The sequence below is a fragment of the Gadus morhua genome, chromosome 1 (assembly GCF_902167405.1).
Source record: "Gadus morhua chromosome 1, gadMor3.0, whole genome shotgun sequence".
Taxonomy (NCBI): Eukaryota; Metazoa; Chordata; class Actinopteri; order Gadiformes; family Gadidae; genus Gadus; species Gadus morhua.
In genome coordinates this window covers 20,940,155-20,963,610 of record NC_044048.1, presented here as the reverse complement: position 1 = coordinate 20,963,610, position 23,456 = coordinate 20,940,155, and the positions used below count along the sequence as shown (strand labels likewise).

Genomic DNA, 23,456 nt, shown 5'->3' with positions numbered 1-23,456 from the left:
ACCTGAAACAGGCCTCTGGTACCGAGTTAAAATGATAACATGCTTGAAATAAGACGTTATGACTTTGACAAAGCAGTTTAGTACTTGTCAGTGTTGATCAAGCAGCATTATAATACTGTAATTTTAGTTCCAAGCATTATCTTAGTAGCAAGTTTTAATATCTTAGCTAATATAATTAGATAAGATAATTTAGTAAAAAAAGATTCAAACAAGTTTAAGATGCTCACCTAGAAACTGCTTTATAAGAAGAATTATCTTGTCAGCACAACAATTGCAGTGTGAGTAAAAGCTGTGTGTAAATTGTGTTGAAGCCCAGAGCAGCAAGTGAATATTAGAATAGAATATTGATAAATAAATGAACTGCAAATACAAGACTTCCCTGGACCCAGCTGTTCTTAGAAACGTCATCTCCAAATCTTCCCCCTCATTGAGAATGAGAGGGTCTAGGAATCTCTGTCCAGGAAAGACCACCCTGCCTCTCGACCAAATTAAACAGAGACAATATAAAGCTGGTATAAAAGCAGAGAATAAACAATCACTGACTGTCAGTAGAAAGAATATGTAGTTGTGTTTGTGTCCAGGTCTCCAGTCTGCTATGGATGAGGAGGGAGAGGAGGGGGGTCCAGCCTCTAAAACCACTCTGTCTGGGGAACATGGCCGCCAGAGCAAAGCTAAGAGGTAGGAGGAGGATCTCACTGACTGTGACTGTTGTCCATCTCAGAGCTCAGCAGTGATATATCATGACTCCATCGTTAGTCTGAGTAACAGCTGTGTGTGTGTTGTGTTGAAGCCCAGAGCAGCAGGGGAGACCAGAGTCCCCTGGACCCAGCTGTGTCTCCATGAAGAGTGACCACTCTATGGAACAACCTGTTAACTTTAAAGATGGAAATCAGTCTATTGAGAAGAGGTGAGTATTTGAAAGATTTTTTGAAAGATCAATGTTAGAGGAAAAAGATAAAAAGAAACAATTTGATAGCCAATGGAGCCAAATTTATAATGCCCTCTAGAGCAGTGGTCCTCAACCTTTTTTGAGCAAACGCCCCCCTGACCTTACCCTGATCCTCTGGCGCCCCCCCCTAATATATATTTTTTAATAAACTAACAACCCCACTCACACTCGTGTTATATTGCTTAAAGGTGTCAATGCATCGTTTTTCATTGATTTTGCGGTGGACACTAATAGCAATGAATGCCCTCTGAGTCGGTTTTAGTGAAAAAAAGTATATAAATAAATATGAATGAATATTCATGACATGCAAATGTCTCACCTCTGATTGGCTAACAGCACTGTCCATCACTGTAATAAACCCAATTAAACCTCCAGAGCAACAGGGGGGGGGGGGGGGGGGGGGGGAGAGAGAGAGAGAGAGAGAGAGAGAGAGAGAGAGAGAGAGAGAGAGAGAGAGAGAGAGAGAGAGAGAGAGAGAGAGAGAGAGAGAGAGAGAGAGAGAGAGAGAGAGAGAGAGAGAGAGAGAGATCTATTGGCCAAGAAAGAAGTATTGAGGAAGAAATGGTTAGATTGAACATTCATTCACCGTGACGGCGGCCCAGGTAACGCGGGCACCACAGCCCTGGAACCACGGGCAACGCGGCCCGGGAAACACGGGCACCGCAAAAACAGATCGCGCGCAGAGGCCTAATAAGGCCTATATATTTTGTATTTGAAATGCAACGGTCTTTTCGTGGAGACTACGCTCAGAGCAGCTGGAACCTAACAACAGCAAGAGGAAGGAGGAAAACGGGCTATGAAACATAATTCGTTTTTTTTTTTTGCTATCGCCCATGTTTGATTGTATTGTGTTGGTTATTGAACTGTTAGTCTGGCTGAACGGAAGTGGACAGCGTCTATTGCTTAGCGGCCGATTTGGCCGCGACTCCTCCCCTTCCGGTTGCTGGCGTTACCAAGTTTTCGAAATTGTTTGTGGAACTAGACATCCAATCTTGTTTAATTTTAATATAATGTAATTACTGATTACTGACTATCTGATTTCATTACAATGGTAGGACCACAACATAGCCTATTTTGACATTACCTTGGAAAAGCCCAGACTCTCCCCGGGGATTCTCCCCGGGGACGATGCGTTTGCGGTCACGACTATCGGCGGTTGGTGTGGATTTGGCGCATCGTTTCACTCTGACGGCGGCATGAGCGTTTGACATGGATTTAACCAATGAACCGATCCGTTCCACTTCACAATAGCTCCTACGGTATTTCTTTAGTAGTGTTCTACAAGAACCACATATAAATGTTAAAACGTCGTTCGTTTTTATAGGTCCCGTGAGCTCCTCAAGGGCCAAAGTGTATGGTGGCTTGAAATCATCGTGACAAAGAATCAAACGATGTTTGTTCTTTTTATCTATAAAATTATCTCCACATAGGCGACATACATACATCGTTAATGGTTTTTTGTGGCGTTTGGGATTCAGCCATTTCTGACAGCCTCTGAACGTCAAGAAGTTCCGTCAAAATAATTTCCCCCCCGGCACTATTTGGACACCGCTGCTGCTTCCCGGGCTTAGCCCCGCCCTAGACGATTGTGATTGGTTTAAAGAAATAAAACAGGCCCGCCCAGTTTCCCAACGGATAGACGGCTCGAGGTAGCGTGGCTCCAGACCATTCTACTTGCTGTAGTTTGGTCTGGCTTTGCGAGACTATTGAACTGTTAACCCGCGAACTTGGGTTATGTTTATCAGCGATAGAGATCAGACGATAGCTGATGTAACGGGAGTCCGGGCATGTGCAGGATCGAACTGCGCTCTATGACCACTGTTACACTGCCCATAGACAGTAAAAAGTATCTGAGACGGTAGAGGGGTTAGAAACCAAATTGGGGTAACACCATCTCCACTGCTTGTTTATACATGGCAATGAATCACTTCAGCCACTTTCCTTCCTTCAGCTAGGCACAAAAAATTAAAATAGGCTATTTATTTCAGGTAGCCCATTTTTTCACAATTTTCTTTTGAAAACCATGAAAGTTTAAAATCCCCCCCAAAAAAATGAAAAAGAAAATCACGTTCCCAGCGCCCCCCTAGGTTGTGCGAACGGTCTATGGATCCAGCTGCTAAATTCAAAGATGGAAATCAGTCTTTTGGGAAAAGGTGAGGATTTAGAGGGTGACCGGTCAGAGACATGGAGGGGGGCTTCTTCAGCGGTGAAGAAGGGGGAGGCGAAGGCGGGAGATGTTAAAGGTGGAAAAGGCTCCGATCTAATTTTTTTCAGAACAGTGTGAACAGCACAAATCAAAATCTGGTCCGTTCATTTCTGATTTATACCGCTTCTTTACTTTCTTTATGAGGTCCTGAATCCAACTCAGGTGGGATCTCTCACAATGCGACCTCACTTTGACCTAACTCAAGATCGTCATTCATCATATTGGCCACATTCAAAACAATGTGAACACCAAACCAAACCATCTGTTGGACAGTGTTAATTTTGTCAGCTATTTTAGATTTAGTCTTAGTCTGTCTTTTGACGAAAATGCTTAGTGTATTTAGTCACATTTTAGTCATTGTTTTCCTTTGTATTTTTAGCCTAGTTTAGTCGACGAAAATTCCTTACATTTTAGTCAACTTTTAGTCAAAATGTTTTCTCTTTTTAAACTAGTTCAATTAGGCTAACCCTATATAGGCTATATGGACACCTGCTAAGTTGTTCCACTCAAATAGAGTAGGCCTACTAAAGTGAAAACGTTACGTTGTCCTGGCAACCGGATTTTCAGTTCTAAACAACCGAACGAGAGATGGTGTTCTCCATTGCTTCCATGTGTTGTTTCTTTCAAAATTAAAATAAATCAATTTCAAGAGGTGAAAATCACTACCAATCGAAAAATGTCGCGGCGTTCATGTCTTCCCCTGGGGTATTAAAAGGAAACGTTTGTAAACGTTAGTTTAGTTTAGTTTTTTTTTTAATATGAAGACAATCTATTCTCAATATTACTTACATCATTGGTAAAGCAAACTCACAAATCAATTCGCAAAAAGATTGTTCCTTTTCTATAAAAGGTTTGTGTGCCATAGGATTTCCCCGTGTTAATTTGGTTGTGTAGAACCGAAAATCTGTTGCTCTCGAAACGTGACGTCACACTTTACTACTCTTGTCTGTTCAGCCTTCAAAACGATAGCTGGTAAATTGTGAAAAATGCATTAAACTGTAATCAGAAAACGCGGTTATATGCTATAAACCCGATAGTATCTTGGGTATAAAGGCTGGGACGAATTTCAAAGTGTCACCTTATTGTAACGACCTCGCCGGTGACATAATCATGTCGAGTCATTAGTTGAAGGTAGTTTTTAATGGACCAAAAACCAGGTCACCGAAACCCGTAACATTGTAACAACATTGTAACCAACAGCTGAAAAACCGGACCCAAACAAACCCCGGTTACCCCAGCAACACGGTCTCCATCGCGTGCAGGCCCCCACCCTCCTGCTCCTCCAAGGCCCCCCCCCCAGCCGACCCAACGATTCGCCCCCCACGCTGATCGACAAGAATAACATTACAATACAATGCAACACACAACACACAAACTATTTAATTGTCCCAGGGTCGCTACATTGCCTCCCCCCTTCAAAGTTCCTCGTCCTCGAGGGAACAAACAAAGTCTCGGAAGCGACCCGGCGCTCTCCTCTCCCTACGAGGCCGCGTTGGGGCCACGGGGGGCTGGGGAGAAGCGCCTGGGGGCGAGAGGGGCCCACGAGTGTCAGGCCCGGGGGCGGGCAGGGGGAAAGGGAGGGGCGGGGCTGGGGGCCAAGTTGCTGACTGAGGTGATCGACAAGGAGGGGAGACAAGGATAGGGTTAGGTGGGGACCCAGGGCCAGAACACTGTGGTGTGCGTGTCCGGGGCCCATTCGCACCGGTGCGGGGAGCTGCAGGGCTCGCTGGAGTAGGTTGAGGGGTGGCGGTGCCTCGATAAGGGGCCAACCGGTCTCTGTGGAGAGCCACCCTCCTTCCCCGAGGTGGTAGCTGGACCCTGTACACCACCTCCCCCATCCTCTCAAGGACCCTGCATGGCCCGATCCACTCGCTATCGAGCTTTGGGCATCTTCCCTTCTTTCTTTGCGGGCTGTAGGTCCAGACCAGCTCCCCAGCCTCAAAGTGCCTGCCACGGGAACGCACATCATAATTCCTTTTCTGCCTCACCCCTGCGCTCAGCATCTGTCCCCTGGCGAAGGAGTGAGCCGTCTCCAGGCGGTCCTGGAGTCTCCTGGCATACTCTGGGCCGGGAGGAACAGGGGGAGAATCGGGCGGCCGGCCAAACGCCAGGTCAGCTGGGGTGCGAAGCTCCCTGCCCAACATCAGCAGAGCAGGCGTGCAGGACGTCGACTCCTGGACAGCTGACCTGTACGCCATTAACACCAGAGGCAGATGATTGTCCCAGTCCCGCTGATGCTCAGCCGAGACAATGGCCAGCTGCTGCTCCATACAGCGATGAAATCGCTCCACCAAGCCGTCACTCTGTGGGTGCAGGGGGGTAGTACGGCTCTTCTGCATGTCCAGCCTGCTACATAAAGCCGCAAAGACACGGGATTCAAAATTTCTCCCCTGGTCACTGTGGATGGACTCCGCTGCCCCAAAACGGCTAATCATCCCCCCGACCAAAGCGTCCGCTATGGTCTCCGCCCCCTGGTCAGGCAGAGCGTACGCCTCCGGCCACTTGGTAAAATAGTCCATGGCCGTGAGGACATACTTGTTCCCCCTCTCTGTGCAGGGTAGCGGGCCCACCACATCCACCCCAACCCTCTCCATAGGGGACCCCACAGGGAACTGCTGTAGCTGGGCATGGGACCTTTCAGTGGGGCCTTTGCGGGCTGTGTAGCCATCACAGCGGCGACAGAAGTCCTCGACGTCCCTCTTGTGCTGCCCCCAGTAGAAGCCAAGGCGGAGGCGACGCAGGGTCTTTGTCACCCCAAAGTGCCCTGAGCCCACGGCACCATGGACCGCTTGAAGTACTTCCCCACGCAGAGAGTGAGGCACCACCACCTGCCACCTCACCTCTCCGGTGGCGGGTTCCTTCCAGGCCCGCTGAAGCACGCCATCCCACAGTCGCAGGGCCTCGAACTTAGCCCACAGTCCCTTGGTGACCAGGGAGAGAACGGCCACTTCTTCCCATGGGGGCCGCCGCTGTTGGTCCAACCACTGGAGCACTGGTCGAAGGTCTGCGTCCTCCTCCTGCTGCCGTCTCCATCCTGCGGTGTCGACCTCCCGGAGCTCACAGCAGACTGGGGACGCCACCTCCACCGCAGAACATCCCTCCTCCTGGCTGCACAGCTCCTTCTCACGGCTCTCCATCCTTTCACAGTAGCGGCAGTCATCCTGACTGCAGGGGCGTCGGGAGAGGGCGTCTGCATTAGTATGGCGTACCCCTGCCCTGTGCACCACACTGAAGCTGTAGGACTGCAGCTCCTCGATCCACCGTGCGACCTGCCCTTCTGGCTCCTTGAAAGACATGAGCCACTGGAGCGCGGAGTGGTCAGTTCTTACAGTGAAGCGCAGGCCACAGAGGTAATACTTGAAGTGGCGTACAGCTCTAACGATGGCCAGCAGCTCGCGACGAGTGACGCAGTAGCGGCGTTCAGCTTTGTTAAATGTCCTGCTGTAGTACGCCACCACCCCCTCCCCTTCCGGCCCCTCCTGTGCCAGCACGGCGCCATTGCCAACGTTACTAGCGTCCGTGTCCAGGATGAAGGGCAGGGCAGGGTCAGGAGGGGAGAGCACCGGGGCTTTGGTGAGAGCTCCCTTGAGTGTCTCGAAAGCAGACTGGCAATCCTCTGCCCACACAAACTCCCTGTCCTTCTGTAGCAGGCGGAACAGGGGAGCGGCCACACAGGAGAAGCCCCTCACAAAGCGTCTGTAGTAAGACGCCAGTCCGAGGAAGCTTTTCAGCTGTCTGGTGTCAGTGGGGGTGGGCCAGTCCTGGACAGCTTCCACTTTGTCCTCCATGGTGCTAATGCCTTCTCCCCCCACCCTGTGCCCAAGGAAAGTTACCTCTCTCCTCAGGAAATGGCACTTATCAGGATGGAGCTTCAAGCCCGCCGCAGCTACTCTCTCCAGAACCTGACGCAGTGAGGCAAGTGCTGTCTCGAAGGAGCCCCCGTGTGCCAGTATATCGTCCAGGTAGACGATACACTGCTGCCGGGGGATGCCGGCGAGCACTCTGTCCATCAGCCTCTCGAAGGTCGCAGGTGCATTGCAGAGGCCGAAAGGGAGGACCCGAAACTGCCACAATCCTCTGCTAGTGCAGAATGCAGTCTTGGGTCTGGCGTCCGGGGCGAGAGGGCACTGGAAGTAGCCAGAGCGGAGATCGAGTGAGGAGAACCAGGACGACCCAGCTACGACATCTAAGGCCTCATCAATGCGCGGGATGGGGTAGGAGTCCTTCCTCGTCACTGCGTTAAGTGGCCTGTAGTCAACACAGAATCTCCACTTACCCCCCTTCTTAGGCACCATCACCACGGCTGCTGCCCAGGGACTATCTGAGGGCTCTATGAGGCCTGCCTGCTGCATCTCCCACAGCGCCTGGTCCGCAGCCTCCTGGCGGGCCAAGGGCAGGCGACGCGGGCGCATTCTGATGGGCCTGGCATCCCCAGTGTCGATCTCATGCTGCACCAGGTGCGTCTGACCCACATCGCTCTCATTCAAGGCAAAGCTGTCCTTAAACTCTGCCAGTAGTAGCCACAGCTGCTCCTGCTGTTGAGGGTCTAGTCCATCACAGTGCCCCTGCCAAATTGCCCGCACAGTCGACAGCACAGTCTTCTCACCTGTCTGAGGAAGCTGGGCAGGGCAGGGGAAGGGGCCCAGGCTCATGAGGTGGGGTGCTGGAGTGGCAAGGGAGTAGTCTGTAGGGGCCGAAACATTGACACAAGGGGGTGGGAGGGAGGGAGAAGGGTTGCGGGAGGAGGACTGAGACAATGGACAGGGATCAGGAAGACAGGGTGGTTGGAAGGTCTTTGCAAGGGGGTGAAGGGGGCCGGTGACGTGTGACTGGTCCATCTGAGCTGTTGTCTGTTTGGGCCGGATGTAGGAGGTGTTTGGCGGGGCCATATAGACTGTGGGCCCTCCTTGGAAGCCAATCGCCCCCCTCTCCAGGTCCAGCTGGCAGCCTGTACACCGCAGGAAGTCCAACCCTAGGATACAGGGGTCCTGCACAGCGGCTACCCACACTGGGTGGAGGACAGTCCTCCCCCTACGCAGATGGACAACAACCCCTTCCCTTTCATGGGGGCCCTCTCCCCCGTGACTGTGCGGAGCTGCACAGTTGTAGGTTGGAGTACCGTCCAGGTCGGCAAAATGTCTGGCCTCACCAGGGTCACAGTAGACCCCGTATCTACTAAAGCCAAACAGGCCACCCCCTCAACAGTGACAGGAACATGACAAAAGTCCCCCGCCCAGGTCCGCCCCACCACGACAACAGGCTCCAGGATGTTGTCGTCTGCTTCTGGGGGGGGTGGAGCCCCGCCCCCCCGGCTGTGATGATGGGCTCCTCCAGACGACGACGGCGGGGGTAAGGGGGCAGGGCCTCGCGTCTCCCCAATTACGCGGACCCTGACCCGTTTCCCTGGGCTCTCACCGTTGTAGGGCACTCTCTGACAAGGTGGCCAGGCTGCCCGCAGCCCCAGCAGACCCTCTGCTCTCGACGAGACGGGGGGCGGGGGTCCGCCTGCATAGAGACAGCGCGGACGAGTTCAGTGAGCTCGTCCACCCAGGCTGGCTTCTGTGAGTCCTCACTCCTCTCCCTCGCCGATCTCACCATCGGCTGAGGAGCAGGATGATCGTCGATTGCTCCAGCCCACACCAGCTCCCTCTCTATGGCCATCTCCAAGGCCTCTTGCAAAGTCTGCGGGTGGGCTAGCTGGGTCTGGATGCGCAGTTCTGTAGGGGAAAGGGCCTGGAGAAACTGATCCCGAGCGAGTTCGCTCTGCACGGCTGGGCGTATGCTCGCCGAGACAGGCTCTCGATATCGTTGGCCAGGGCCCGCAGCGTCTCCCCCGGCTTCCTGCGCCTATTGCAGAGTTCCGAGCGCATTAACCCCGGCTTAACACATAGTCCAAAACGCCTCCTTAGTGCCCCCACTAGGGCAACATAGTCCCCCCTGTCCTCTGGGCTAAGCAGCAACAAACAAGACAATGCGTCGTCCGCCAGACACATCGCAAGCTGCAGCGCTTTGACCTTCACTGACCATCCGGCAGCATCGGCTAAAAGTTCAAATTGCGCGTGGAAAGCTTCCCAGTCAGCCTTACCGCTGTATCTAGGCGTCTTGATGGACACCGGGCTTGATGTGAGGAAGGCGCCGCCATGTCTGTCGCCGTGAAAATCATCTTTTCCAACGGCGGCTGGTTCCCGTTGGGCTCTACCCCTCACCAGAGACTCCGAAGCAACTCCACACGCCCCCTCGCCGTAGTCGTCCATCTCTATCTTCACCCGACAGTCCGCAGGGAGCATTATTGTTGTAGAGAAAAAAAAAAGTGACAACAAAAACAGGGCTAACGGCGATAGCAACTTCGGCTGACTCGCCGAGCACAGCAGGACCGAGATAAAAAGATATAAATAAAAAATAATGATAATAGTTTCACTTCTGACACCAATGTAACGACCTCGCCGGTGACATAATCATGTCGAGTCATTAGTTGAAGGTAGTTTTTAATGGACCAAAAACCAGGTCACCGAAACCCGTAACATTGTAACAACATTGTAACCAACAGCTGAAAAACCGGACCCAAACAAACCCCGGTTACCCCGGCAACACGGTCTCCATCGCGTGCAGGCCCCCACCCTCCTGCTCCTCCAAGGCCCCCCCCCCAGCCGACCCAACGATTCGCCCCCCACGCTGATCGACAAGAATAACATTACAATACAATGCAACACACAACACACAAACTATTTAATTGTCCCAGGGTCGCTATATTATGTTGAAGTATAGACCGTGGCGATTCCCATTGAAACGAATGGCGCGGTGATTTTCTTCAAAACGAGAGCCGGTAAATTGTGAAAAATGAATTAAACTGTAATCAGACAACGCGGTTATATGCTATAGACCCTAGTATCTGTGGAATAAAAGCTGGGAAGAATTTCGAATCATGTACAATGCATAACGTTAGCTCATAGCTGAGTGGACCATACCTCCCGTTGCCAAGTCGTAGCTAAAGTCCGTCCTATTTACTGGAGGAGTGAACAGTTGCATAAGAACCTTACGGGAGTGTACTGATTGGAAAATATCGTGCATTTTGAATGTCCAAACAGCACACCAATAACATTTTCGTCCTGTCTCGTCTCGTCAACGAAAACAATATGACATTTCGTCATCCGTTTTATTATCACAGATCTATTTTTAGCTCGTCAACGTCTCGTCTTAGTCACGGAAAAAATGTCGTTGACGAACATTTTGTCATATTTTTCGTTAACGAAATTAACACTGCTGTTGGAGCAATACATCTGAAATGAGCATCAAGGCTTGAGGTTACCCAGATATGAGAAGTGTATTTGTTCTGTACTTGTTTTGTCTAGATGTCTGCTAGGCTGTGGTCAAGATGAAGCGGTGAACTCCATGTGGTCATAGTCTGTTCTTCATATAACAGATAGAAAGGATAAGAGGCTTGAAATCTGAGGTGCGTTCAAGTTCAGCGAACATAGGCGAACGTTCGCAACGAACGCGTTGACATTAAACAATTAATTTTGAACGATTTTTGAACACCGTTCTAAACAAACTGTAAACGAAAAAAATGGATACGAAGGCCATGGTATTAGCGGCAGCCTCCATATTAATGGAAGAGTTTACAGAAGAGGGTTTGCAAGTGGTCGACCTCGTTGAAAGCCTACTGCAGACAACCAGTACGGAAAATTCAAGAATAGAGGGCTGCGTCACCGAAGTTGTACCCACTTACTGCGATATAACGTTCAAATCGCATTTTAGGATACAAAAGACAACAGTTGAAGTAAGGGTGTAGATAGGCTATATGAAACGTTGTATCTATTGCTTTCTGTGTAGGAAAGGAGTAAATGATTTCAATATAGTTTAGTTTAATGCCATGGCAACGAATGTCACATAGCCGAAGTGTTTGTGGAGAACTACCTCTTCAGACAGTTTGCCTATGTTCGTAAATGTTTGCTTGCTTATGTTCGTTTAACGGAAAATGTTTAAAATCGTTCGCGAACGTTCGCCTATGTTTGCGATTCTGAACGCACCTCAGATGTTCTGACTGACAAAGCAGTTTTCTAGTCAGTGTTGATCAAGCAGCAATTCTGTTATTCTATTTTCAAGCATTAGGTTATTCAGAGGCCGGAATAACATCTCAGTAACAAGTTATAATATCTTAACTAAGTAATATAATTAGCCAAGATGAAGATGATCACCTAGAAACTGCCTTTTAAAGGCCCACTATGCAACTTCGGGAATTTCTTCGCTGTTTTCTTGGTTTTGGCATGCACATTTCTCTACACAGCGCCCCCTTCAGCTTCGTAGTAGATATTTTACAACACTGTCGTAACAACTCGTTGACGACCCTTCCCCATGCACCTCTACGCGAGCCATGTGCATTTGTTTTCAAAGAAGCCGGCGAATGCGTGGAGCCATGTCCGAAGTAGATGTTCATAAAGTGTAGGCAAGGTTATGCATTTTTAAAATTGTGTATTTGTATTGCAATAAACATAAAGCCATCCTTTTTTATAGTTGACGGGGAGAATTTATATCCTAGATTATAATTGTTTTATCTTATGTTGAACAGAACAATCAGTGTGAGAGTGTTGGCCAACATAATAATCTAAATAAACAAGAACCTGGATTCGGGGATTCAGTCTGTATCTGGGGGACGAGACAGACGTACAGCAATGGAAACAAAGGTGTTTATATGGTTGCAACCAACAAGCAAGCTAGAAACATACAGGGCTCACAACAAAACGGTCGAGAAAACAATTTTTACAGGGCTCACAACAAAATGGTTGAGCAAACACATTTGTACAGAGACTATCAACATCATGTATACCACGAGGACAAAGTTCACCCAATGGTACTTTCAATTTCAAAAGCAACACGGCCAAATCGGAGTCTGATTTGCAGTCTTCTTTTTCTTTCAGTTCACGCTATTCCTGAAAAGCCTGCCCAACGTTTACTCGTGTCTGGCCTCTCTGTCGGTCAGTCTCCCTTTTCTCTTCTGTTCCTCCGACATTGGGTTTCTCTGTCTCTTTTTAGTCGGCTGATCTATGATGAATGTAACAATCCCTTAGTTACTTGTGTTTATATCGAGCCGGTTCCGTGTTTGGGGGTCTGTGCCGTAAAGCAATTCGTTACTTCGCGAGACCCGAGACTCCCGCGAGAGTGGGCGGCGGGTCGCCGGCAGAAACATATTCCTTTTCTCCGCCAAGATGCGCAAGGGGGAGTCGAAACAACGAACAATCGAACAAAAATGTATTATGGAACCATCGCAATGACTCCTAGCCTGTTATATTAAGGTAAATCAAGCCAAAAAAGTTGCATAGTTCCCCTTTCACTCGTGTCTGATCTATTTTCTGGTCCATTCTTCTTTTGTTCCACCGACAGTCGCCTCTTGGGTCCCTTATCAGTCGATTGATCCATGATGAATGCAACAATTGCCTCGCAACTGGCTGTTTATATCTAGCCGGTGCCATGTTTGGGTGTGTGTCTGTGCCGTAAAGCATTTTCGAAACTACAATCTGACTACATTTTCGAGGATACTTCCGCTGCGTCACATCCGGAATATCCCGGTCCGAGCAGATCAAGTTGCATATGCGCTTTTTCACTGTAGAGGCGACATGGGAAAATGACACACCCACCAATCGACCCAGAAATGGATGCAGAACCATCAGCATAACTCTCAACCTGCATACTTAATGTAATTTTGGCTAAAAAAGTTGCATAGTGGGCCTTTAAGAAGAATTATCTTGTCAGCATAAAAATTGAAGTCTGATTCTCTGATTAAAAGTTGTGTGTGTGTTGTGTTGAAGCCCAGAGCGGCAGGAGAGAGCGGTGTCTCCTGGACCCACCTGTGTCTCCATGAAGAGTGACCACTCTATGGATCCACCTGTCACATTTAAAGATGGAAATCAATCAATTGAGAAGAGGTGAGGATTTATCAGAGATTACAAAAATACAGCTTCTATCAAACCTCCTTAAATCCTCCTGGTTCTTTATTTTCTAGAAGACTCCAGCAGGAGAGAGCAGACTCCCCTGGATGCAGCTGTGTCTCTATGAAGAGCGAACGCTCTATTGATAGACCTCCTGAATTGAAAGATGGACACCCCTCCAGAAAGAAGAGGTAGGAGTTTCAAACAGACGATGAGAACAGAACAGTTGGTTGTTATCTACCTCTACTGATACTGTGTGTGTGTGTGTGTGTGTGTGTGTGTGTGTGTGTGTGTGTGTGTGTGTGTGTGTGTGTGTGTGTGTGTGTGTGTGTGTGTTTTCTCCACAGAAAACATCAGGAGAGATCAAAGGTTACCAGTGCTCAATCTGTACAGCAGCATCAAACAGAGCTGATCAAGGTGTGTAAATATCCAACAGGATAATTGACTTTAGCTCTAAAGGAACATTAGAAAGCATCTCTTGTGGTGCTAATAGTCTCCAGGCTTCCCTCTTAAGACCAGCGGGATGTGAATCTAGGACAGATGCTTCTGATGTCCTCAGTTACTTCAGATTAAAGTTCTCCTTGATGTTTGTTCTGTTCCAGAGGGCTGAGGAGAATGCACACGCTTTTCTAGAGAAAGAGCTGAAGAAGCTCTGGAGGGTTCTCTACCCAGATTACCTACAATGCTCAGAGAGTCAGAGGGAGCAGGAGGAGGAGGAGGTGGATGGTAAGAAAGAGGAGCAGAGGAGGCGGGCCATAGAGGGAGTGGTAGACATCACTACACTCTGCCTGATGGAGATGAACCAGGAGGAACTGGCCGACACACTGTGGGGTGGTAAGAGACTAAGAGACTTATTTTGCAGAGTGGAAACTTTTATTTTAAAACTGAATATACTGTTATTTTGAAATGGTAGAAATAAACTCTGAGGTTTAATGTTTTTTTCCATATATAGAGGATTATTGTGGGTGTATCAGGTAAGATGGATGGAACAGATAGGTATTGTTAATGTCATTGTATCACGTTAAATGGTTCAATCCAGATATTAACATTTTGAATCTGTAACATGAAGTCCTTGCCACGACCAACTACTTTAACCACAAGTAACGATGCCACTAAATGTCATGAAGTTTACCATTTTACAGGAAGTATTTAAATGTGTCCAATTATATCCCAATGCACTAAATGATGTCTTCTGTGGTTTTGTCATTTAGGAGCTGTTGCTGTTGGGTGCCGACATAAAATCAAGTCTCATCTGAGGGAGAAGTTCAGGAATGAGTTTGAGGGAATCGCCAAAGCAGGACAGCCAACAGGTCTGAATGACTTCTACACAGAGCTCTTCATCACAGAGAGAGGCATTGGAGAGGTGAACCAGGAACATGAGATCAGACTTATTGAAACAGCTTCCAGGAAACCAGCCAGGGAGGAAACACCAATCAAATGCGAAGACATCTTTAAACCCTTACCTGGACAAGATCAACCGATCAGAACAATAATGACAACGGGGGTGGCCGGCATTGGTAAAACAGTCTTAACACACAAGTTCACTCTGGACTGGGCGGAAGGCAAAGCCAACCATGACATACACTTCACATTCCTCATGACTTTCAGAGAGCTTAATTTACTGAAAGGGAAAGAGTTTAGCTTGGTGGAACTTCTTCATCACTTCTTTATTGAAACCAAAGAAGCAGCAATCTGCAGATACGACCGGTTCCAAGTTGTCTTCATCTTGGATGGTCTGGATGAGTGCCGACTGCCTCTGGACTTCAAGAACAGCCAGACCTTGACTGATGTCACCGAGTCCACCTCGGTGGACGTGCTTCTGACAAACCTCATCAGGGGCGACCTGCTTCCCTCCGCTCGCATCTGGATAACCACACGCCCTGCGGCAGCCCATCAGATCCCTGCTGAGTGTGTTGGCATGGTGACAGAGGTGAGAGGCTTCAACGACTCACAGAAGGAGGAGTACTTTCGGAGGAAATTCACAGATGAGACACTGGCCAGCACAATCATCACCCACGTCAAGAAATCACGAAGCCTCCACATCATGTGTCACATCCCAGTCTTCTGTTGGGTCACTACAACAGTTCTTGAAGACCTCTTCCAACCATTCCAGAGAGGAAAAGAGATGCCCAAGACCGTAACCCAGATGTACATCCACTTCCTGAGGGTTCAGTCCATACAGGGAGACATGAAGTACCATGGGAGAGCTAAAACAGATCTAGACTGGAGTTCAGAGAGCAGGGAGATCATTGTTTCTCTTGGAAAACTGGCTTTTAACCAGCTGGAGAAAGGCAACCTGATCTTCTATGAGGCAGACCTGGCAGAGTGTGGCATCGATATCAGAGCAGCCGGTGTGTACTCAGGAGTGTTCACTCAGATCTTTAAAGAGGAGTGTGGGCTGTACCAGGACAAGGTGTTCTGCTTTGTCCATCTGAGTATCCAGGAGTTTCTAGCTGCACTTTATGTCCTTCAGTCCTTCATCAACACTGGTGTCAATCTATTCTTAGAAGAACCAGCTACCTCCGGCAAAGATGAACTCTTCCTCTACCAGAGTGCTGTGGACAAGGCCTTACAGTGTGAGAACGGACACCTGGACTTGTTCCTCCGCTTCCTCCTGGGCCTCTCTCTGGAGACCAATCAGAAACTCCTACGAGGTCTGCTGGGAAAGACAGGAAGTAGATCACTGACAACTCAGTTTAAACAAGGTCTGCTTTGGCTGACAGGTAGAAAGACCAATCAGAGAACAGTCTGTTACATCAAGGAGAAAATAAATGGAGATCTCCCTCCAGAGAGAAGCATCAATCTGCTCCACTGTCTGAATGAGATGAACGATTGTTCTCTAGTGGAGGAGATCCAACAGTACCTGACATCAGGAAGCATCTCAACAGAATCTCTCTCCCCTGGTCAGTGGTCTGCTCTGGTCTTCATCTTACTGTCTTCAGATGAGGAGCTGGATGTGTTTGACCTGAAGAAATACTCTGCTTCAGAGGAAGGTCTTCTGAGGCTGGTGCCAGTGTTCAAATCCTCCAAAACATCTATGTAGGTTCACCAGTAACATGTTTTATAATACCCGCAACACAATATACATACGAGAATATAAAAGTTGTATAATATATAACATCTCTGTAGGTTCACTAATAACATATAATACTATCACGGGACAGTGAAAGGACACTAAAGACCCCTGAAAGCATCAACAGCAACATTTTGAATGGTCAACGGAAAAATCTTTTAAAATGTAATTGAAATTTAGAATTGTCCATCAAAATGTTTTAAATCAGACTTTGTTCAGTATTCATTTTTAAAACCCTCTCCCTATAAAGGCAACCAGACTTTTTTTCACTTGCTTTAAGTGCGAAGAGTTGATCATGTTGCAACACCTTTTGTTCAGCCTTTTGTTTGCTGAATGGTTAAAAAATATGTAATTGTTGTCCCTGCTTTTCATAGTCATTCGTGCTGAATGCTAAAAGGTGGTCTTATAACCCTAAAAGTACACATCATACTATAAATGACAATGTATGAGATCACAGCTGCAAGCGTATATAGAAAATATATTACAGTTAGCTTAACATTATAGGGTCCTGTCCTTCCACTCCCTGTTTTCTCAGTTAAACACAAAAATCCACATTTTTCCCAGTGCTTTTTATAATGTGCTCTCTTTCACCGGTAACAACGCAGTCATTCGTGACACCTTTCTTCTTCGTCGTTTCTTCTATTTGTCTCTAACTCATGCTCCAATCGTTCATCGTCGATGCTTCGGATGTTGTGGATGCAACGGAATATATGATGCATCGTAGCAGCAACATTTAAGATGATTGCGATGAGTTCTGCCCGTTCTGCCTCAATGCTGTCTGTGGTCAAACCAAAACAAACAAGAGTGACAGCGGCTGCACCTCTCCGGCCTCTTGCAAACTTAGACCCTATGTCATATCTCGCCCCGTGCAACCCCACCCCCCTAAACCCCTGTTGATTCTACTGATGTCTAAACGACATTGATGTCCGCATATAAAGCAAGTGTGAATCACCCTCAGGGTGGAATCTCCTGATATATATAAATGCGGCGAAAATATGGAGGACATGTGTGAAAACGACTTATAAGGAGAAAATAATTATGCTTGCTTCATTAACCCCCTCTACCCCCCTCTACCCATAAACCCAAATTTGTGGTGCTGCACCCAAAGGTGGCGCTATTGTAAAAAATCATGAATTAGGCTTATTTCTCCTCACCTGACCTGGACTCAAAATTCTTTCAGAATATTTATCTCTAGAATCAGACGCATTTATAAAATGCAATGTATACTTTTCCCACAATTTCATATTAAAGCTTAACATGATAAAAAGATTCACAGGCTACGAAAATAATGAAAAATTCATAAAAATCGCCAGATAAAATCTTTAGACCAAGCCTCACAAAAATCATCGGACAGAATTTGTTTTACTGAGTTCCATTTGAGAAATATTGGCCAATAAAGTCGGAGCAGTCAGCCCATTTTTCTTATATGACCATTTTGTTATAGTATAAAAAAAGAAATATATATTATTAGGTGGATACCAATACCCCCCACTACTAATAAACCCAAATTGTGGTACTGCACCCAAACGTGGCGCTATTTAAAAAAATTATGAACTAGCCTTATTTCTCCTTACGAGATTGACCTGGACTCAAAATTCTTTCATCATATTAATCTCTAAAATCTGATGCATTTTATTCACCCTGGTCTTCTGCTCTAAAAAGTTTTACTTTTCCCACAATTTCATTGAAAAGCCAAACGTCCAGTCTCAACCCATTTTGCCGATATGACCATTTTGTTACTGTATGTATAACTACCATACGGCTATCATTAGTTGGAAACCATTAACAGTGCAAATTTTCAGATCTGTACTCTTTTAAGAAAGCCCTTAATTCTCTTGTGAAATGTGTGCTTGGAGTTTTCCTGATGTTCTGTGCTTATCAATCGACATTTTCACTATGTGAATGAGGCTTCCCGCAGCCAAAAAAGTACCTGTGGATTTAGCTGGTTTTGATGCAAAAGATAATTTAATTTGCTCAAAAAAACAAAAACAAAAAAGTTATATTTTTGAAAAAAAAATCTTTTATTCATTAACTAATATCCTTATAATTTTCTTTAAAATGAAATGACAGAACTTGAACATAGAAGCCTGATAAAAATGGTGACTTAGAAGAAAAGTGGTCGGACGGACTTGGAGGCTTTTGCATCTAAACTCTTCATGTGTGCTTGGAGGTTTCTGGATGGTGTATGCTTATCAATAGACATTTTGACCTCATGTGAATGAGGCTGCATTTCATGTTTATCAGTGGCTCAATGGGATAATGCCTTCTACAGTTGATCCTTAGGTTGAGAGTTCGATGCCCGATTATAGCATAATGAACAAGCTGAACATTAGATTTGGCCAATGCTTTGCAGCTCACCTTAAAGCCGTGGCACAGTATTGCATTAAGTGGAACATCTTTCTTTCATAATTATTTGTCATATTTATATATCTTCCATTAGTGTGTTCTTGACTTTTTTTTTTCTCAGACCCTGTTAATCACCGCTTGCGGTTATATTTATTATTGTTTTTGTTTCTAACATGTTCTGTTGATTTTGTGTGAAGGCTGAATGGCTGTCATCTGTCGGAGAGATGCTGTGAGGTTATTTCCTCAGTTCTCAGCTCCAACTCCTCTAGTCTGAGAGAGCTGGACCTGAGTTTCAATGATCTGCAGGATTCAGGAGTGAAGCTGCTTTCTGCTGGACTGGGGAGTCCACACTGTACACTGGAAACTCTCAGGTCATTTTAACTTAAAAGTCAAACACTTACATCACAAGTTCCACATTAGAGGACAGCTATATAACTGAGCATATAACTTAGTACCTGTGATGACCACCTCCATGACTTTGGTATCATTGGAAATGTTACACCTTGTTGTTTAGGTGGATATTCTAATTGATCCATGTGCCTGCAACATTTCATTTAGAAATATAAACGTGAACTCAAAATATAGTAATAGTGCCCCGCCACCGACCCCCGTATACGGGACGGTGATTGTTTAGAGCGGGGTGAAATACAGGTTTTTTGGAGAGGATGAGGGATGTTTTGTAACACATTCTTAGTTTGTTAATGACAGCATGAGGTTTGTGCTGTAACACTTCTATTCTGCTTATCGCGTAATCAGACAGTAAGGTGGACTTTCAAGTTATTTATTAAGATTTAATAACGGCCTCTTTTTAAATTATTTTTAAGGGAACTATGTGAAATCTTACTCTTAATATTTAAAGATCCAGGTAAATTATATTTTGTTCATGTGTGTAAAATTTAAATTTTCCTAAAACATTAATCACAGTTCCTAACATGAGTGTTTATTTTGTGTGAAGGCTGAATGGCTGTCATCTGTCAGAGAGATGCTGTGAAGCTCTGGCCTCAGTTCTCAGCTCCAACTCTTCTAGTCTGAGAGAGCTGGACCTGAGTACCAATGATCTGCAGGATTCAGGAGTGAAGCTGCTCTCTGCTGGACTGGGGAGTCCACACTGTACACTGGAAACTCTCAGGTCAGTTTTTCTCTGTCAAACAGTTACACCACAAGTTCAACATCAGAGGACATTGAACAGATTTAACTCCAGAAAAGTAATTGTGTGTGTGTGTGTGTGTGTGTGTGTGTGTGTGTGTGTGTGTGTAGCTTGTCTGGCTGCCTGGTCACACAGGAAGGCTGTGCTTCTCTGGCCTCAGCTCTGAGCTCCAACCCCTCCCATCTGAGAGAGCTGGACCTAAGCTATAATCACCCTGGAGTCTCAGGAGCTGCGTTGCTCTCTGCTGGACGGGAGGATCCACGCTGGAGACTGGACACTCTCAGGTATGGAGAGGACCGCTCACCACTCAGGGACAAAGTCTCCTGCAAGGATTCAAGCCGCTGCTAGATGAAGTAGTCTGAAAATGCAGCCGTTACTCATGTTGTCTAGAAAGTGATGAGACAGCAGATGATGACGTGAATGTTTCAACATGCTGCTCTCACTTTGTTTCCCCCCCAGTGTGGAGCACGGTGGAGCGTGTAGGCTGAAACCAGCTCTAAAGAAGTGTAGGTGTCTGTTTGATTCATCACATCACACACTGACTATTGTGATGGAAAGTCCATCCCACAGCAGGAGGGGACGTCCGGTCATTCAGATTCAGGGGTGTAGCCACATGCCTCCATTCAAACACTCCACTCACTTGCATGGGCCCTTCAGAACTTCCAATGGGGAATGCTGCTAACAAATAAATTGTAAAAAGACACATAGAGCCCTATCTTGCATCCGCCGCAATTGACTTTCTACACTGACGCATGTGTCGTTGCTAGTTTGCAGCTGGCGCAGAGCGTTCTTTTCCCTCCACCGCCACGCGTCGGTAAATTAGGGAATGATCTTGTGCCCCAAGGGGCGGTTCGGCGAAAGGAGTAGGGGTGTTCTGGCGCAAACGTTCCCTGGTGCTATTTTTCAGTTTCAGAAATCACTTCTGCCACCAACCAGGAAATACCTGGTTTAAAGTCAGTGGTGCGTTGTTCAGATGCTATTTTAAGGGCGCATGCACAATGTTGATTGTGGACCTCACGCATAGTCATCTACCTAGCCACACATTATTGGTAAATTATTTGGGGAAGAACAGCTGATACATCGGTAATAAGTTGTATTTTTAAATCAATGCATCTGCAAACACCGTACAGCAAACACATATTTTCCTGACACAGACTTCGTGTACAAGCCCATAACTTTTAGGATTGATGAGTATTTGATCATGAGAATACATTGTTTTACCGTGAGTGTTAAAAAGAATGAAATAATTAATGAATGCGGGCGTGCTTGTGTGCATCCATCTGTTTATACACACGCAAACTAAACACGCAACGCATAATACAGTCCATGGCAATGGATATTAACGGGGGGACACATGCATATTAGGAACACAAGTCGATAATGATAATGCATTCAATACTGGTAAGAAACAATGTTTGTTAATGTATTGCATATATCATTAAGTAGAACCACAGTTACCGCATATCATATGTGTGTTAAGTTTTCTTTGCCAAAATGTATTTGAGGACTCAGTATTTCTGTGGAAGAAAACAATATTCCATGTGTGAATTAGGCCATGTTATTTGGCCATAAACTGAGCCATTTAATGTTTGAAATTCATGTGGTCATGCATCTGTCTCATTGGAGACTGCAAACGCGCTGTCAAAATATCAACTCGTCAGATTCAAATGCGCTCATGGCTCTTGAAGGGGATGGGAGATGGCACTCGCATTGGTTTATTGCACGTTACGCCCAAACCACGCCTACGGGTAATTAGGCTACTTCAGACCAACCCTTTTTAGATTAGAAGAGTCATTTATGCACCGCTAAAATAGCAACATCGCCATAGAACCGCCCACAAAGCTACTTGTGCTTGGAGCTTCTCACTTGCGTTTCAGACCATTAAAATAGGGCCCATAGAGTGAAGTTATTTTTTTGTTTTGGCAAGTAGCCACGTAATAAGCGGGATAATGTATAGAACGTCGCCAGTTATTATCGAAAATAAGCCTAATAATAAGCTTATTTTACAGATAATGACCGGCGTTCTATACATTATCCCTTACGTAGTGTAAATATTGCGGTAGATTCAGTGTATCCATTTTTCATGTTTCATTGTTTTGACTGGGTCAGCCACTCATGCACACGTGGGATTCACATTTAAGTTTAACTTAAATTATCTTCTAAACCATAAGCACTATTTCCAAAGCTATGGCACACTGGTACACTATAGTAGCTCTGATATTATTTAGTCTTTCTAGGTTAATGTTTGTAGAGTCAATGAATGTGAAACAGTACTATACTAGTAGTACAATACTAGTGATGATGATGATGATGATGATGATGATGATGATGATGATGGTTCAGCAGCTTACCATGTCTTGTTCTCCATCAGATGCCTGTGAACTCACACTAGACCCAAACACAGCCCACAGACAACTCTCTCTGTCTGAGGACAACAGAAAGGTGACAGTGGTTGGACATCCAGATCGCCCAGAGGGATCTCACTCCCGTCCCCAGGTGTTGTGTAGAGAGGGTCTGACCGGCCGATGTTACTGGGAGGTTGAGTGGGAAGGACGTGTTGCTATAGGAGTGGCCCACAGAGGAATCCCATCGAGAGGAGGGGCTGACAGCCGCCTTGGAAGGAACAACAGGTCCTGGAGTCTTCATTGTAATGATGGTCTTTGTTACACTGCCTGGTACAACGGTAGTAGAACAGTCATACGTCTCCTCTCGGTTGGCTCTAACAGAGTAGGAGTGTATCTGGACCGGCCTGCTGGCACTCTGACATTCTACAGAGTGTCCCCAGGTGGAGGAGGGTCCTCAGACACACTGACACACATCCACACCTTCCAGTCCACCTTCACCCAGGAGGACCTCCTCCCTGGGTTTGAGTTCCCTTCGTTCTCTGGATCGTTTAGTCACTCAATGTCTCTGTGTAACTTAAAGTCTCTCTCTCTATCATCTCCCGGTCTGAGGACACATAGGAATACCGAATGCACACAGTACAGCATGCATATATGAATACAAACCTACGCGCACACACATATTAACACATTCGGTGCACACACATACACACACACACACACATGCATATATAAACATTCAAATATGCACACACAAACACATGCAAACGCGTGCACACACATGAATGCCTACATAAACACATGGGCGCGCACACACATGCATACATAAACGCATGCGCGCACGCACTCATACTGCAAGCATACTGCACACATGCATAAACACACAAATACACGCACGCACACACACACACACACACACACAGATATTGACACACACATGCAAACAGTGCGCATCCACACGCACACATTCTTAAACACACACACACAGACTACACACACATGTATAGTATAACACACAGACACATACACACACATTGTGTTTTTGTGATATAAGTTCATGTACTCAACTGTAATCCAGTTGAGTACATTTTCTACATTTTCTTTGTCTTCTGAAAAATACTTTTAAGATCCTCCATAAGGTTAACGAAGCAGGTTTTACAGAGACTATATTTCTAATGTCAAATGTATTTTAATTATTGATTGATGGTAAATCTAAACATGTTTATACTACAATATTGTGCATATTTTCAGACATTTCATGCTTAAGGGCTCTGATATCAGTTTATATTTTGATAAGCCTAACACGGAACCTGGTTTTAAAGCAGATTTAATATTACACTCTGTGCTATAATGCAAGCAGTCTTGGAAAAGCTTTTGATCGTGAATGACTTTAAAGTGTTGATTCCTTGCGTTCTGTTGGGAACAACACAGCAGCAGAACATCAGTTATTAAAGATATGTTTTTGATTAA

The 23,456-nt window shown here is 46.3% G+C and overlaps 1 protein-coding gene across 3 annotated transcripts; it reads left to right on the top strand.

Annotated features, from left to right (window-relative positions):
- Nucleotides 1-852: 852 nt before the first annotated feature.
- On the top strand, nucleotides 853-23,456 carry LOC115550688 (NLR family CARD domain-containing protein 3). Of its 3 annotated transcripts, XM_030365965.1 has the most exons (11): nucleotides 853-907; nucleotides 12,959-13,075; nucleotides 13,153-13,269; nucleotides 13,426-13,495; nucleotides 13,681-13,912; nucleotides 14,290-16,117; nucleotides 18,695-18,868; nucleotides 19,453-19,626; nucleotides 19,755-19,928; nucleotides 20,104-20,150; nucleotides 22,016-23,456. In XM_030365965.1, the coding sequence occupies exons 1-11, from the start codon at nucleotides 858-860 to the stop codon at nucleotides 22,642-22,644; spliced, it is 3,612 nt and encodes a 1,203-aa protein (XP_030221825.1). In that variant the 5' UTR covers nucleotides 853-857; the 3' UTR covers nucleotides 22,645-23,456. The 3 variants fall into 3 exon arrangements, with proteins under 3 accessions (XP_030221825.1, XP_030221817.1, XP_030221809.1); XM_030365957.1 differs by lacking the exon at nucleotides 19,453-19,626 and having other exon boundaries at nucleotides 13,156-13,269; XM_030365949.1 differs by lacking the exon at nucleotides 19,453-19,626.